Raw genomic sequence first — 14,948 nt, 5'->3', positions numbered from 1 at the left:
AGCCAGCAACTGATGGCGGTGTTTAGAAACAAAATAAGAAGGATGCAGGCCTGTATTGATCCCAACGTTGTTTATAATTGTCATTCATATTTACTTCCTGTATTCTATATTGAAACATGTCTTTTAATAAATATATAAGTGCACAGTGACTTTCCGAACACCCTGTATTTGCATTAACATTTTTCAATAATGTAACTTAACTTATCCTGTTATAACTTTCAGGTTCTTTATTTACTATTTTTTTTTTTATCAAGAACGGTTTTATGAGTAAAAATTTTGAATGGAATGCCACGTTCGTAAAAAAAAATTAAAAAAATTGATACATTCTCTACAAGCGCCATATTAGTAGAAGCAGAACTAACAATGAGTGCGAATAAATTACAGATGTTCATAATTTCAATATATTAAGAAAACTAAAAATGCATTTAGTAACTCCTAGAGGTCTCCAAGTAAGATTACAAGATCTTCAAAACTATTGAATAGCCAGTAGCGTTAAAATTGTTCTTTTTTAAGTAATTCACATAACTCTCTAAAACTTTTACTGGAATAATTTTTTAATCGAGGAAGACATCCAAAGCAGTTGACAAAGATAGTACTTGAGGTATTTCTTCATTTATTTTCTCTCGATCAAAACAATGTAACTAAGTGCACAGGATGGTTTAGTTTGGGTTTTGAATTTCGCGCAAAGCTACACGAGGGCTATCCTCGTTAACCGTCAAACACATGATATACCACAGTGTTATACATGAAGATGCTGTAGATGGTATACAGAATGATCATAAGCTAATTTATTTTAGGTGCTAAGATAACTAAGTACAACTAACTTAATGTTTTTAGTTTTTTAATGTGGCAAAAAATCCACTAATTCATCCAATTAATTTTGCATTTCAATTATTTTCCATAATAAGATCATTATCTCTTCTAATAAGAGACTTGTGGAAAAATTATTAATTGAGGTAAACTGAATTTTTACGTGTCTGAATTATGAAATGAGGCTAGTTATGTATTTAAAGTATGTTTTGGTTTGGTTTGTTTTGAATTTCGCGCAAAGCTACACGAGAGCTATCTGTGCTATCGGTCCCTAATTTAGCAGCGTAAGACTAGAGGGAGGCAGCTAGTCATCACCACCCACCGCCAATTTTTGGGCTACTCTTTTACCAACGAATAGTGGAATTGACCGTCACATTATATAACGCTCCTACGGCTGAAAGGATGAGTATGTTTAGTGCGACGGGGATTCGAACCCGCGACCCTCAAATTACGAGTCGAGTGCCTTAATCACCTGACTTAAGTGTACTCAAAGTCTGCTCTGAGCACAACGCCTCCATAGACAATATTTCTCTAGTTGTTTCCCTTTATACAAAACATGCTCTCCCTTTCAGCCGTAACAACATTATTATGTGACAGTCAATCCTACCATTCGTTGTTAAAAAGTTGGCGGTGAGTTGACTAAATGCATTTCCTCTAGCGCAACTAGCTCTCGTGTAGCTTTGTGAGGAATTCAATCCGAATTAAACCCGAGTTATACTTCAAAGGATGATTTGGGTTTTAAAATAACAACCATGTTTGTTTCTTTATCAAAGGAAAAGCTTTTATTTGACTTCCTGCGAACAGCGAACACATGATACACGGGGGCGCTAGAGTTGTCGATCAACAGTAAAACTGTTGTTTTGGTTTGTAAAAAATGAACCTTTTTCTTCTAAGTGTACATGGCGTTCTTAACTGTATATCAACCTGCGTTTTCGGATAAATGTTGTTCAATTTGTTTATAAACAGCTGCTGTGATAAGAACGATAATTAAAACGGATTGCAGATTTGTATGCGACCCATAACAGTGTTTAATGTTACTAAACATAAACTAAATATCTCAGCAGTACATTTGAAAGTTTTTGAGTTCGATCGCATCGTATGCCAATTTTCTTTCTTATGTCATTAAACATAATGATGATTTTAGGTTTGTCTTTAGTTGTACTTTCAGTGGTATTGGAAAACAAACAACTGACCTTTTAGTATTATACACACAAGTAAAGAAAATATTTTCACAAAATGAAGGAAACATAGGGATGGCTAATATCAGTCCATCTAAACCAATGCAAAGAAGTTAGCGGGATGGCGTTCGCATCATGTCTACATAATAACGCAAGCACAGAGTGCAGTAGAATATTAACAGACAAAAATAGGATATATTAAACTTAACACCAGCTCAAGTACCTGTACCCAGGACAGAAGTTATGTAAATTAATGATAGATGAACGGTTATCTTAGGAAATGAAAAGTTACTTTCCTTACATGTAATTGTAAAAAATGACAATAAAAGCTGCAAAACTTAAAATATGAAATCGAAAATTCTCATGTATCTGCGAAATTTGGTACATCTGTAAACAGAGAGCGAAGTAGTGGTAAAAATGCAAAATCGCACATGAAAACCGAAAACGCAAAATGCACAATTGAAAATCGAGTTTGATAAAACAGCTTGCATGTAGTTATCAGGGCTTATAATAGCCCATCAACAAAACAAACTGCTTTTAAAAAGACATCACTTAAACATAACATTCTGAGTACAGGGAAAATTAATTTTCTGTAGTTACAGTGTTAAGAAAGCAGTGTTGTTACTATGTTGTGTACGCTGGTGTCGAGAGTAAAATCGTTACGATATAAAAGCGTTTATTTTTTCATTTTCATGAAATGAATAGTCGCGAGAATCTTTAAAAGCGCCTCCTAGTTAAAAAGAAGAACAGTAGAGTTAATCCTCAATGAGATCCATTCATATTTCACCACAACAACAATAATAAATCATATATATGTGTGTGTGTGTATATATATATATAAGTAATTCGTATTCTAAATTACACAAGCCCCCAGCTGCACAGCGGTATGTCTGCAAACTTACAACGGTAGAATCCGGATTTCGATATCCGTGGTGGGCGAGGCACAAATGGCCGTTGTGTTGCTTTGTGTTTGACTTCAAACAAACCAAAGTCAGAAAAACTAACATAATTCACTCACAGGTGAACTTAATTACATGCTAAACATATAGAAATAGATAGGCCCGGCATGGCCAGATGGTTAAGGCACTCGACTGGTAATATTGAGAGTCGCGTATTCTGATCCTCGTCACACCAAACGTGCTCACCCTTTCAGTTGTGGGGGCGTTATAAAGTGACGATCAATCCCACTATCCGTTGGTAAAAGAGTAGCCCAAACGTTGGCGGTGGGTGGTGATGACTAACTGCCTTCTCTCCAGTCGTACACTGCTAAATTAGGGACGGCTAGCGCAGATAGACCTCTTGTAGCTTTGTGCGAAATTCAAAAACAAACAAACATTAGTCATAGTTTTAATCACCAAACAATTGAAAATGAAAATTACAAGAATTCCCGTGGAGATCCCCATTTGTAGTTATACAAATATAATACGGAAACACGTTTATTCTTTCAATAAACAAGAGAGGCCCGGCATAGCCAGGTGGTTAAGGCGTTCAGCTCGTAATTCGAAAACCGCGGGTCCGAATCCCCGTCACACCAAACCCTGTACGCCCTTCAACCGTGGGAGCGTTGTAATGGTACCATCAATCCCACTATCCATTGGTAAAAGAGTAGCCCAAGAGCTGGGGGTGAGTGGTGATGACTAGCTGCCTTCCCATTTAATTGTACACCCCTAAATTAGGGACGGCTAGCGCAAGTCGCCCTCGTGTAGCTTTGCGCGAAGTTCAGAAACAAACAATCAAATAATCACTAACCCTTTCGTGTGTTTCTGAAAATACCTTATTTATCAATAACTAAAAACAAGCTTGGTATATATTTTCAGAGAAACCTATATTGGTTGAAGAAAGTACTAGCTGGTGTGAAGTATTTGTGAAACTTTGCAGTTTTGTTTCTTCATACGTAATGGAATGGATTATCATACCAATTTTTATTATACGCATTATTTTAATTTATTCCTAGACTGCCCTCCTAACCCTACACCATGGACTAAGCGGCCTCACTAAATAATGTTGATTAACAACTAATATAATGACGGCGAGCACACCAGCTGGATCGATATAAAACGTATTTCTTAGGGAAGTAAATTATTTCTCTAATTTTATTGAAAACGTAAAGGAACTAAGCCTTTTTATTTTCTTGCTTAAACTTATTAAATTATGATCAACGTGAGGAGCCAGCCTAGCGAAAATTTCTGTGGAAACTCATAGTGAAAGAACGGTTCATTGAATTCACATGTTTGAGAGATCACTAATAATTATCTTACTTTGCATTAAATAGAAGCTTTCAATAGCTGTCAAGGTGGAGGTCTTGCCTTATGGTTCACAGCACTATGTTCTTGAAATCATAACACTTAAATGCTATGTTCGATTTCAGCAGTGAACACAACGCGGATGATTCACAGTGCAATTTTTCCTTAAAACAAATATTATTTTCTATGGTGTATCTTTTCGTTCACTCTGTTATTACTAGTGATTTTTTCTGCCTTTGGTACTTGAAAAGTACATTTGAATAAAAGGTTAGGAGAGCATATCTGGTCGCCCCCAGTGGCTCAGCGGTATGTCTGCGGACTTACAATGCTGAAAACCAAGTTTCGATACTCCTGGTGGGCAGAACACCGATAGCTCATTGAGTAACTTTGTGCTTAATTTAAAAACACCAGAGCTCGTCTTCAGATAGCAAACGTTTTTTATTATTATTTTGTTTTACAGGTTTGTTCAATTTTGATTGGTTGTCATTATCTTACTACATTTTATTACAATTAATATGTAGTTAGTCAACTCCTAATTTCAACTTGCATGCTTTTATATAATATGTACACCCGTAAAACTTTATTCTTATTTGAAAGTGATGCAGTATAAACGATTCCTAGAAGGAAAGACTGTTTCACGTAGTTAGTGAAGTTTTAAAACGAAGCAACTAAGCATACAGCATGGGACAAATTATACAGCAAGTGTACATTTTTCGTCTATGGCTAGGTGGGTTAAGGCGTTCGACTCGTAATCTGAGGGTCGCGAGTTCGAATCCCCGTCGCGCCAAACATGTTTGCCCTTTCAGCCGCGGTGGCGTTATAATGTGACGGTCAATCCCACTATTCGTTGGTAAAAGAGTAACCCAAGAGTTGGCGGTGGGTGGTGATGACTAGCTGCCTTCCTTCTAGTCTTACACTGCTAAATTAGGGATGGCTAACACAGATAGCCCTCGTGTAGTGTTGCGCGAAATTCAGAAACAAAACAAACAAACATTTTCGTCTAAAATAAAAAAAAACAGTTATTTTATAAATTCCTTCTAATTGATCTATTATCTTTGAAAATGAGTGATTTGAACCAGAGAGTCCAGATATGTTTTATATTTAACCTTTGAGAATTTTAAATGCTTAGAAAAAAAAAACAAACGCTTCACAACGTGTTGTCATAAAATTAAACAAAAGGAAGAACTTGGTATTATGCGACGACATTTGGCCTGGCATGGCCAAGCGCGTAAGGCGTGCGACTCGTAATCTGAGGGTCGCGGGTCGCGCCCGCGTAAATGCTCGCCCTCCAGCCGTGGGGGCGTATAATGTGACGGTCAATCCCACTATTCGTTGGTAAAGAGTAGTTGGCGGTGGGTGGTGATGACTAGCTGCCTTCCCTCTAGTATTACACTGCTAAATTAGGGACGGCTAGCACAGATAGCCCTCGAGTAGCTTTGTGCGAATTTCCCAAACAAACAAACAAAACGACGACATCGTATTGTTGGTATATATTTATATACTTTTCCGTTTCTGCTGCTAAGCGTTGCGGGGAGATATAATTGCCGTTCCAAAACGAGGGAGAGACTTGGGTAAGTGTAAGGCTGTGTTCATTCAAAGTCTCAGTCACGTCATCGACTCATTTGTTGTTGGGTCTTCTTCTTGCTTTGAATCCTTTTGTTTTCAAATCATGTGCTCGTGAAGCTGTTTGGTTGGGTTACATTATTACTGGGTGACGAAACCAGTCGATCTTCACCGATGTATAAATAAATCTGTTGTATTTATTATATGCTTCTTGTCTTGTGTTATTTCTGGGATGGGATGTGTCGACCTTCTGGCTGTTTGGTCTCTCTGCTTGTGACCAACTAGCCTCATGTGTCACACTTAAGCTACACTACTATCTCAAGAGAACAGAAGGAAAACGAAAGCACTTCCGGTCTCTTTGTCTTCTTCTCCTCTCGCTTGACCATGGCAGGTCAAAGTAAAATTGAAATATCACGGAAATCACAACTATTTCTTCTGAACTTTAACTACCATCATCTCTAAATTATCACGTAAGTCAAGAAAGGGACAAATAGAAATAACTTTAATTACAAATAGAAATAACTTTAATTCCTGATCATCCCGGGGACGGGAGAACATTATTCCTAAATACCTACTACGATTGGATTGGATTCACAAAGTAAAATTAGAATGGAAATGTACAATGGTACAGGAACCCCAGTTATCGATTAACATTACACACAACAATAGATAAACTTTGTTAAATATCACTACAGGAATGACGTCATTGGTGGTACAACATCGTGGACAATGCATGGCGACAGTGTTGGAGATCCAGGCAATTGTTTACAATTTACTCAAATTATCTTTGATTAACATTTTATCAGATCTTGCCTACGTTGGGTGCAATCATTTTTACGAATGAGGACTTGATGTTGTGTCGACACCCAACTAAAGGTGACACACATTCAACATTCTTACGAATGAGGATTTGATGTTGTGTCGACACCCAACTAAAGATGACACACACTGAACATTCTTACGAATGAGCACTTGATGTTGTGTCGACATCCAACTAAAAGTGACACACACTCAATATCAATTTCAGTGAAATTTTGATGGTCATTCCTAAGTTAATTCAACTTTCATGTTTCCTTGGTCTATGACGTACTATTCATCTTTGAATGGTTCTAGGTTATTTTATCGCAATATTGCATATTATGCGAAAAGCAAATTAAAAACGAAAATTATTGTTAATTCTTACTTTAAAGTAAAATTAGTTAACTTAAGTAAATGTCATATAAAATTTAATTATTTAAAATTCTGTCAGTAATCAATAAGATGTAACTATTTTATTAGTGTGATAAGGTAGCAAGCAAAGGTTGATTTTTTACCTAACTTCACCAAATTTTTTGAGAAAACACGTAATAAGCGAGCTTCAAATCAAAATAATGTTGTGAATTTGAGCATGACTTTCAGATACATTTTTGTATGAAACGTGAACAAACGACGATATGAGATAAAAGTTTTATTTCCAAACGTTTACTAACGTCGATTATTAAACTCCAGTTTAAGATGGTTGTACTTCCTGTTGATGACGTAATTTTTACATAGTGAATCTTTTTGTCTTGCTTTTTTCCAGCACAGCAACAATGAACAAGGAATATAAATAACATTTTAAATATGGAGAACAAGTCAGAAGAGGAACCAGAATGGACGATGAAGGGGACTTCGGACAAGAACACTCTGGAGGAACCAGAGAGCACGGTTCCATACAGGTAAGCACACTGTTATTAGAAGACGAGGCAGTTAAAGATCACTTTAATCTGAGAGGGTCACTGTTCTTCATTAGAGCTAGAGAGTGGTTTAATAAACGTAATATTTCTGTTTTAGTGAGAATTATAGTATGATTACGTATAGATAATCTCGCTGTTCTTATGGAGAACTAGAGAGTAATTATGTAGAGATGAGCTTATAACTCTCAGAACAGGTTGGACACTGATTTTATATACATGACCTCACCGATTTTAGCGACACCTAGGGAGTAATTACATATAGGTGAGCTCGTTGTTTTTTATGGAAGATTAGAGAAGCATTTCGAACGTATAAGATAACTCTTCTGTGGGACGGTCAGTGAATGGTATGTTATTTAAGTGTTGTGGAACAAATGTTTTTGAATAAGTGAGTTTACTACTCTAAAAATGGTTTAGAGTGTGACTCTAAACGGACATTCATTGAGCTGCTTCGAGATTAGAGAGATATTAAAATGGAGAATGAAAGAAAATTAGGGTTATTGTAAAAAGAGAATTCAGTAAATTGACGAAGGACCGACGAGAAAGATTTCATGTTTTAAGTTAACTGTTTTAAAACAAGATTAGCAAAATATATCAATTAAGAGATTCAATGCCCGATAAAGAAACTAAACAAATAGTTTTAATCTAGCATTAGACTGAATAAATAGTTTCAGTTACACTTTTAGTCAACGTTAAAAATGGAACTTTAGTCTTACACGTAAAATATATTTTTGAAAATTTGTTTTGTAGAGGATCTAATTAGTTTACAGTCTCCTGTCGTTAGAAAAATTACCCCATCATTTTGATAATAAACTGTCTCAATATCCTATACTACTAAACGTTTTTGATACGTTATGTGCTTTATTGAAAGTTAGGTGAAATGTGTAAGCGAATGTTAATATTGTTGGCTAAAAGAAATACCAGTACTGAAGATACGTTACCATAAACGAGAAATATATAAAACACACCAGGCATAAGCAAATCCATATGGTTGTGTTTTATCACTAAACGTATTTTTTGCTGTCTAAATGCAACAATTTTTGTGACTTTTTACAACAAAAAATCTTACAATATTTGTCAAACTAACAACAAGGTCAAGAGGCTTAGACAAGTTACAACATGGAAGAGAAAAACCACGCATGACCTGTAGCTCTACAATCACCTCAAGAAATTTCAAATTCATTCTAATTCCAAGACAAAAAGGTAACTTTTTTGCAGAAACTGTTATAATCTTCAATATCGTGATTAACATAAAATCGTAGTAAGCCACATATCTTTCGGATCATTTGACATATTTTTTAAACAAACTGCTGACCCTTTACTGAACTAAATATAATTTTTTCTATGTTTTCACGAACCTACAGCCATCATCCATCTGGCTCTAATTCAAGGACGACAAACTGAGTGTTCCTCTTCCGACACTCAGAGGTTAAAGTTTTAAAATAGACTAGATGATCTTACGTTTTTAATCTGATATTCTGCTTCCTAAGTTTAATGTTTTTCCTCTGATTAAAACAAGGTTGTTACTATTTATTATTACACACAAAACTTTAAATCATTGATCATGGCTTGGTGGTTAGAACAATCGAATTGCAATCATCGTGTTGAAAGTTCAAATTTCTTCATTGAACATTTCCAATTTTTCATCTTTTGGGGGTTTAATATGTAGCTCAAGAGGTGACGGTTGGCGGTATTCACTAATTGCCTTCCATCTAGTTTATCGCTTCAAAATAAAGGACAGCTAGCGCAACTAGTCCTCAAGTTGTTTTGAGCGAAATTTAACAAAACAAACAAACAAAATTACTGTTTACAGAAAGTGCTTTTGAACTGTTTGTGGTTAAAAATATCACACGATTGTGCTCTGAAGAATATTAAACAGTCTGATATATTTAAATGACCAAAATTACTTAAATAAGTGTGTTCGTTGGTTTATTGGATTATTTTTATCCAATATTTAGGTAATTCTAAAATTGAATGTTTTCTTTTTTTAAACAAACAACAACACTATGTTTAATTCAAGGGAACATTAATTTATCGTTGTCCCTTGCACTGTTTTGTAGTGTTCTGAATTTTTATAAAATTACAGACGTCGCTAGTGTTGTATTGCCAGTTGCGCATATTCATAAGTTATTTGCAGATCAGCGGTCGTGACATTTTCCTAGCAGCTTAAGTTCCAAATGTTACTATGCTCGTTGCCTAATATCAGAAAGCTTTTGTTTGTACTATACAAAGGGTTACCTTTCTTGTGTACACACGGACTTACTTAATGTTGAGACATTGGAGGGTGGGAACTAATACAAAAATATTAAAAACATACTTAAAGTTTTAAACTATAAACTGTAAAGTGTTTTGAATTCATTAGATTCTTTATAGTATACTGTAACAAGCGTGGAGAAATGATCATGTTAATGGAAATATAATTAAGCGTGGAGAAACGATCATGTTACTGGAAATATAATTAATAATCCGTGACGACGAGAAAACCCACTTGTAAAGAAATATAACTAAAATTACCTCAATAAATCACCCCACCCCACTTTCCTGACTCTTTCTCTTTTTTAATAAACAAACATAAGTAAGTGAATATATTAGCTTATTATTAACGATTTATTGTCAAAATGTGTATTCTTATCATTTTATCACTTAGCAACTTAAAAACATGTAACGAATGTTATAATAAATCATAGCAAGCGTTTTTACTTAATAATAATGTAACAGTAACGTAAAACAAGCGAGTATGAAAATAAAACTGATCATGCGTGTTAATCAGTTCATTAAAATATTGTTGAAAATGTATCATGAAAACTGAACTGTTTAACTTTAGATGTTTTATTTAATCTACTTATAATCTCGAGGAAATTTAAAGATTTTTTTTTATTTTTCGTTAAAACTTGAGCGTTTCAGAAAATTATTATAACATCTGAACAGACAAAGGGACATCCAAGGAGAAAGGATAAAAGATAATTTCAGTGTAGCGTTTTGTTCAGAGATGTTTCTTTATATTCGACCTAATCCCTCTTTGAAGGAATGAACTAGTTTTCAGAAGAATATACAAAACTTGTAGGATAAATCTAATTATAATACTTCATAAGTGCACATTAAGAGGGAACATAACATCGATTCGCGAAATTAATCGTTCGTAAATAAAACGGTGGTGATAATAACAAGATGACTTACCAGTTTAAATACAGAAGTATATGAATGTCACATAAAGAATACAAACTTTTTACTCAGTCAGGTATTCACTTTTTTATGAAAAAGATACCAGTTTAATGTGAAGAAATAGTACGTATGTCAATGCCTATTTGAATTTTCAAATAACTTCAAAATGTTGTTATGTTTTAAAGTCATCTGGCAAAATATTTTGCAAGATAAATAAATGCTTTGCCTTTGTGTTATAATTTCATTTTTGACGAAGTTTATGGTAATCATGTATTATATACACGCGCAAACCAAAACAAATTACAATGAGACTAAAAACATCGAAAAATGTTCTTGCATCACCAGTCCTGATTGTCGTGGTTAAGTCATAACAAATAATGCATGTGGCCATAGCACTAAAATGCATTGGATGTATTCCATCTATCAGACACGATCCAGATGCAGGTGACAAACTGGTCAGCAACTATGGAAAATCAGTTATGGGTTTGAAGATGAGTGCTTGAACTCAAAACGTCTCAACTACTTCTGCCTTTAGCAGCCAGTTGTGAGAAGGAAGTTACCATTAATATTTAGATATAACCTTAAGGAAGAATTAAACTACTCTAAAATTATATAATGCAAAACTCCCAACCTCTACCCTTTTTTTTACATTATGAAGTACGAAAAATAGCAAAAATATTTTATTGTAGAAATAGCTCACTCTATAATTCTATAACACTCCCACCCTTCACTATGTATTTTAATAATTATAATGTAATGTTAAACAATATAAAAACCTTTATCGCAATAGTTCTTAAGCCTTTATCCTCTTTTGTTTGTCTTGAAAATTTGTTTAAATATAAACAAGCCCAGCTAGTTGAAGTTGGTTCTTCTGTTTCACAACTGGCTGTAGACAGCGAAAGGCAGTAGGAGTTGTGACGTTGTGGATTCGAGCACTTAGCTCCTAACGTTTAACTGATTCTCCTCAGTTGCTGGTTAGTTTGACATTGGCGTTTGAGTCTTGTCTGACAGATGGAATATCCCCAACGCATTTGAGTGTTATAGCTTCAGAGTCATTCATTATAACGTAAAAATAACAACGACAAATTATAGCTCAATAATACATTTTTTATTTTATTTTTAGTATTGTTTTATAGTACTGATCTAAACTTCTGTAGATAAGAAATGTATTGAATTCCATTAAAATTTATTATCTTTATATATGAGTGTGTGTGTTTGTATACAAGTATTTACAAATATTATGCAATTTTTATCCGCATAGTTGTTATACAGATAAACTGCCATACTCTTGCCTGTATTAAAACTCAGAGTTCTTATTTGATGACACTTAGTTCTTATGTAACGTAACCTTTTATGAATATTCATCTTTCTATATATGGCTAAGTAGCACGTAGATGCCTTATTCTTTGATAGAATCCAGAACTCTGAGAAAAAACAACAACAACATTGTTTGATAAAACAGCTTGCATGTATAATATTCCAACAGAAAAAAGTGCTTTTAAAGAACACTACTTAAACACAACTTAGTTTAGAAGAAATTAACTTGCTGTAGCTAAAGGACTAAAAAAGTAATGTTATTATACTGTACACCCTACTGTTGTGAGGAAAATCGTTACGATATAAAAGCGTTTATTTTTTCACTTCCATCAAATGAATAGTCGCGAGAATCTTTAAAAGCGCCTCCTAATTAAAATGAAGAACAGTAGGGTTATTCCACAATAAAATCCCTGAAAAATAAAAAGTTTCTATTCATATTTTACCACAACAACAATAATAAATATATATATATATATATAATTCGTATTTTAAATAACACAAGACACCCCAGTAGTACAGCGATATGTCTGCGGACTTACAACGCTAGAATCCGGATTTCGATACCTGTGGTGGGCAGAGCACAGGTGGCCGTTGCGTTGCTTTGTGCTTAACTTCAAACAAACCAAAGCCAAAAAACTAACATAGTTCACTCGCAGGTGAACTTAAACTACTACATGCTGAACATGTAGACAGTGTTTTAATCATCAACAATTGAAAATGAAAATTACAAGAATTCCTGTGGAGTTCTCCACTTGTAAAGTTATATACAAATAGTATGCGGACCGGTAACTATGGTGAAGGGCAAGAATTTAAGGAATTTTACTAAATTAATTGAAACACTACATTTAAATCTAAAACAAAACATATGTAAGAAAACTGTGAAACTATAAAAATTCTGCTTTAAGAACTAAGTAGAAGTCTAGTAAAAAACTGCTTTCCTGGGCACCAACTGTTCTTAAATATGACAATTAACTCTCAATTTTGACATAAAGAAATATTAATTGGGGTCTATTAAATTAGCTGGTCAACGGGCAGTGAAGATCTTGGATGAATTCATCTGCAGCTGCTACCTGATTCGTCAGCAAAAAGAACTCAGTGGGGTAAATAAAAAGCACCTTGTTAAACTTACAAGAGAACTGGACAATAAGACATGTATATGTCATCCATTTGGCTTAATAAGCTCCGTGGAAAGTTAAAGTTGCATAATTGCTTGAGAAATGTTATGTTCCAACTCAGGAACTTTACGAAAACAACAACATGTCGTGAACTAAGCTCTTAAGCTAAAAGTAATGATAAAGATGTATTATAGCCTAATACTAAGGCTTGCTTCTCTTACTTCTTTTAAGAACTCGGCATGGCCAAATGCTTAGGGCGCTTCAGTCGCAATCTGAACGTCACGGGTTCGAATCCATGTCACACCAAACATGTTCGCCCTTTCAGCCGTGAGGGCTTTATATGCCACGGTCAGTCCCATTATTTGTTGGAAAAAGAGTAACCCGCGAGTTGGCGATGGGTGGTGATGACTAGCTGCCTTCCCTCTAGTTTTACACTGCTAAATTAGTGACAGCTAGCGTAGACGACACTCGTGTAGTTTTGTGCAAAATTCAAAAACAAACGAGCAATTCTTTTTAGGCCTAATTTTAGGTAATGTTTCCTTCTAGAATACTGAAGAAGTCAAACTAATTTACTCTCGTTCTATAAATTACTTGCCTAACAATACTTACAACTACTATACACTACAAAATAAAACAATACGTTTAACAAATATAGTTATGAAAATTGGACCTTTAACGACAATACATATTTAATCAAGATCCTCTAATACAAACGTTACACAACAAACAAAATCCTTTAACACAGATACATTGTAATAAAAAATCCATCAGCAGCTGACTTTCTGCATAAACATATATGCATTGAACAAAAAAGAAAGAAATGGAAAATACATAGAAAAGTAATCTTTAAGATATTAAGTGCACAATATTTAACAATCTATTTACAACTTAGATGGAAAGGATGGTGCGACTCAGCTAAAGTAACCTTGACAGCAAGTCCTCCAATGCAACTGTGGAGTTCTGATGCACGTTATCCTTGGCCCTCACAATAGCTTTCCAAGTTTTCACCAGGTCCTCTCAGGGCTGATGCACCTCTTTATTGGAAATTCTACCCTCTGATTTTTCATCAAGTGCTAAAACTGGTGTAATGATCGATACAGATGGTTGGGTGTTGGATCCAATGGTTACTGCTGCAACAGCTGGTCTTACCTTCATCGCTGTAGGGCCCAGCATGGTCAGGTGGGTTAAGGCGTTCGACTCGTAATCCGAGGGTCGCGGGTTTGAATCCCCGTCGCACCAAACATGCTCACACTTAAAGCCGAGGGGGCGTTATAATGTGACGGTCAATTTTACTATTCGTTGGTAAAAGAGTAGCCCAAGAGTTGGCAGTGGGTGGTGATGACTAGCTTCCTTCCCTCTAGTCTTACACTACTAAATTAGTGACGGCTAGCGTAGATACCCCACGTGTAGCTTTGTGTGAAATTAAAAAAACAACAAAAAACATCATCGCTGCAGCAACTGTGATTGCTGCCATTTTCAGTACCAGCTCCAGTGGTGCTGTTGTAATTCGCATATTTTAGGTGGCAGAAGGAGTGGTCGTACCAGATATTAGTTCTTTTTTTCAGGGGTTTTAATAGCAGAAACCTCCTATTGTTGTGTCGGATCTTTTTATTCTGTCAGGCGTGTACTCACGTACTATCCGTTATTTATTTTGCTGAAGTATCCCTCGATAGGTCACCTTGGTGGTTTTCAATAATGTTTTAACTTGCATAATTTCATATTCTAAAGGACTTTTGTCATCTCTTTCATATCTGCGTGGGGCGCACGAGTGGTAGGAGGTTGATACACTAGACAGCCGTTGGTTCATCCATATGCACGTTTTCCGGGTCCTTATTATCAGTTGTTAGA

At 35.1% G+C, this 14,948-nt stretch overlaps 1 protein-coding gene across 5 annotated transcripts in view; it reads left to right on the top strand.

Moving 5' to 3' along the window:
- LOC143226319 (tumor protein p53-inducible protein 11-like) overlaps nt 1–14,948 on the top strand; it is a 304,810-nt gene that overhangs the window by 52,081 nt on the left and 237,781 nt on the right. For all 5 annotated transcript variants that reach the window (XM_076457121.1, XM_076457128.1, XM_076457122.1 and 2 more), the window contains exon 2: nt 7,356–7,491. In XM_076457121.1, coding sequence (XP_076313236.1) covers nt 7,397–7,491 — 95 coding nt within the window. In that variant the 5' untranslated portion in view covers nt 7,356–7,396. The remainder of the gene's footprint in view (nt 1–7,355; nt 7,492–14,948) is intronic.

The sequence above is a fragment of the Tachypleus tridentatus genome, chromosome 9 (genome assembly GCF_004210375.1).
Source record: "Tachypleus tridentatus isolate NWPU-2018 chromosome 9, ASM421037v1, whole genome shotgun sequence".
NCBI lineage: Eukaryota > Metazoa > Arthropoda > Merostomata > Xiphosura > Limulidae > Tachypleus > Tachypleus tridentatus.
Note: the sequence above shows the minus strand (reverse complement) of the source record. Positions and strands in the feature narration are given on the sequence as shown.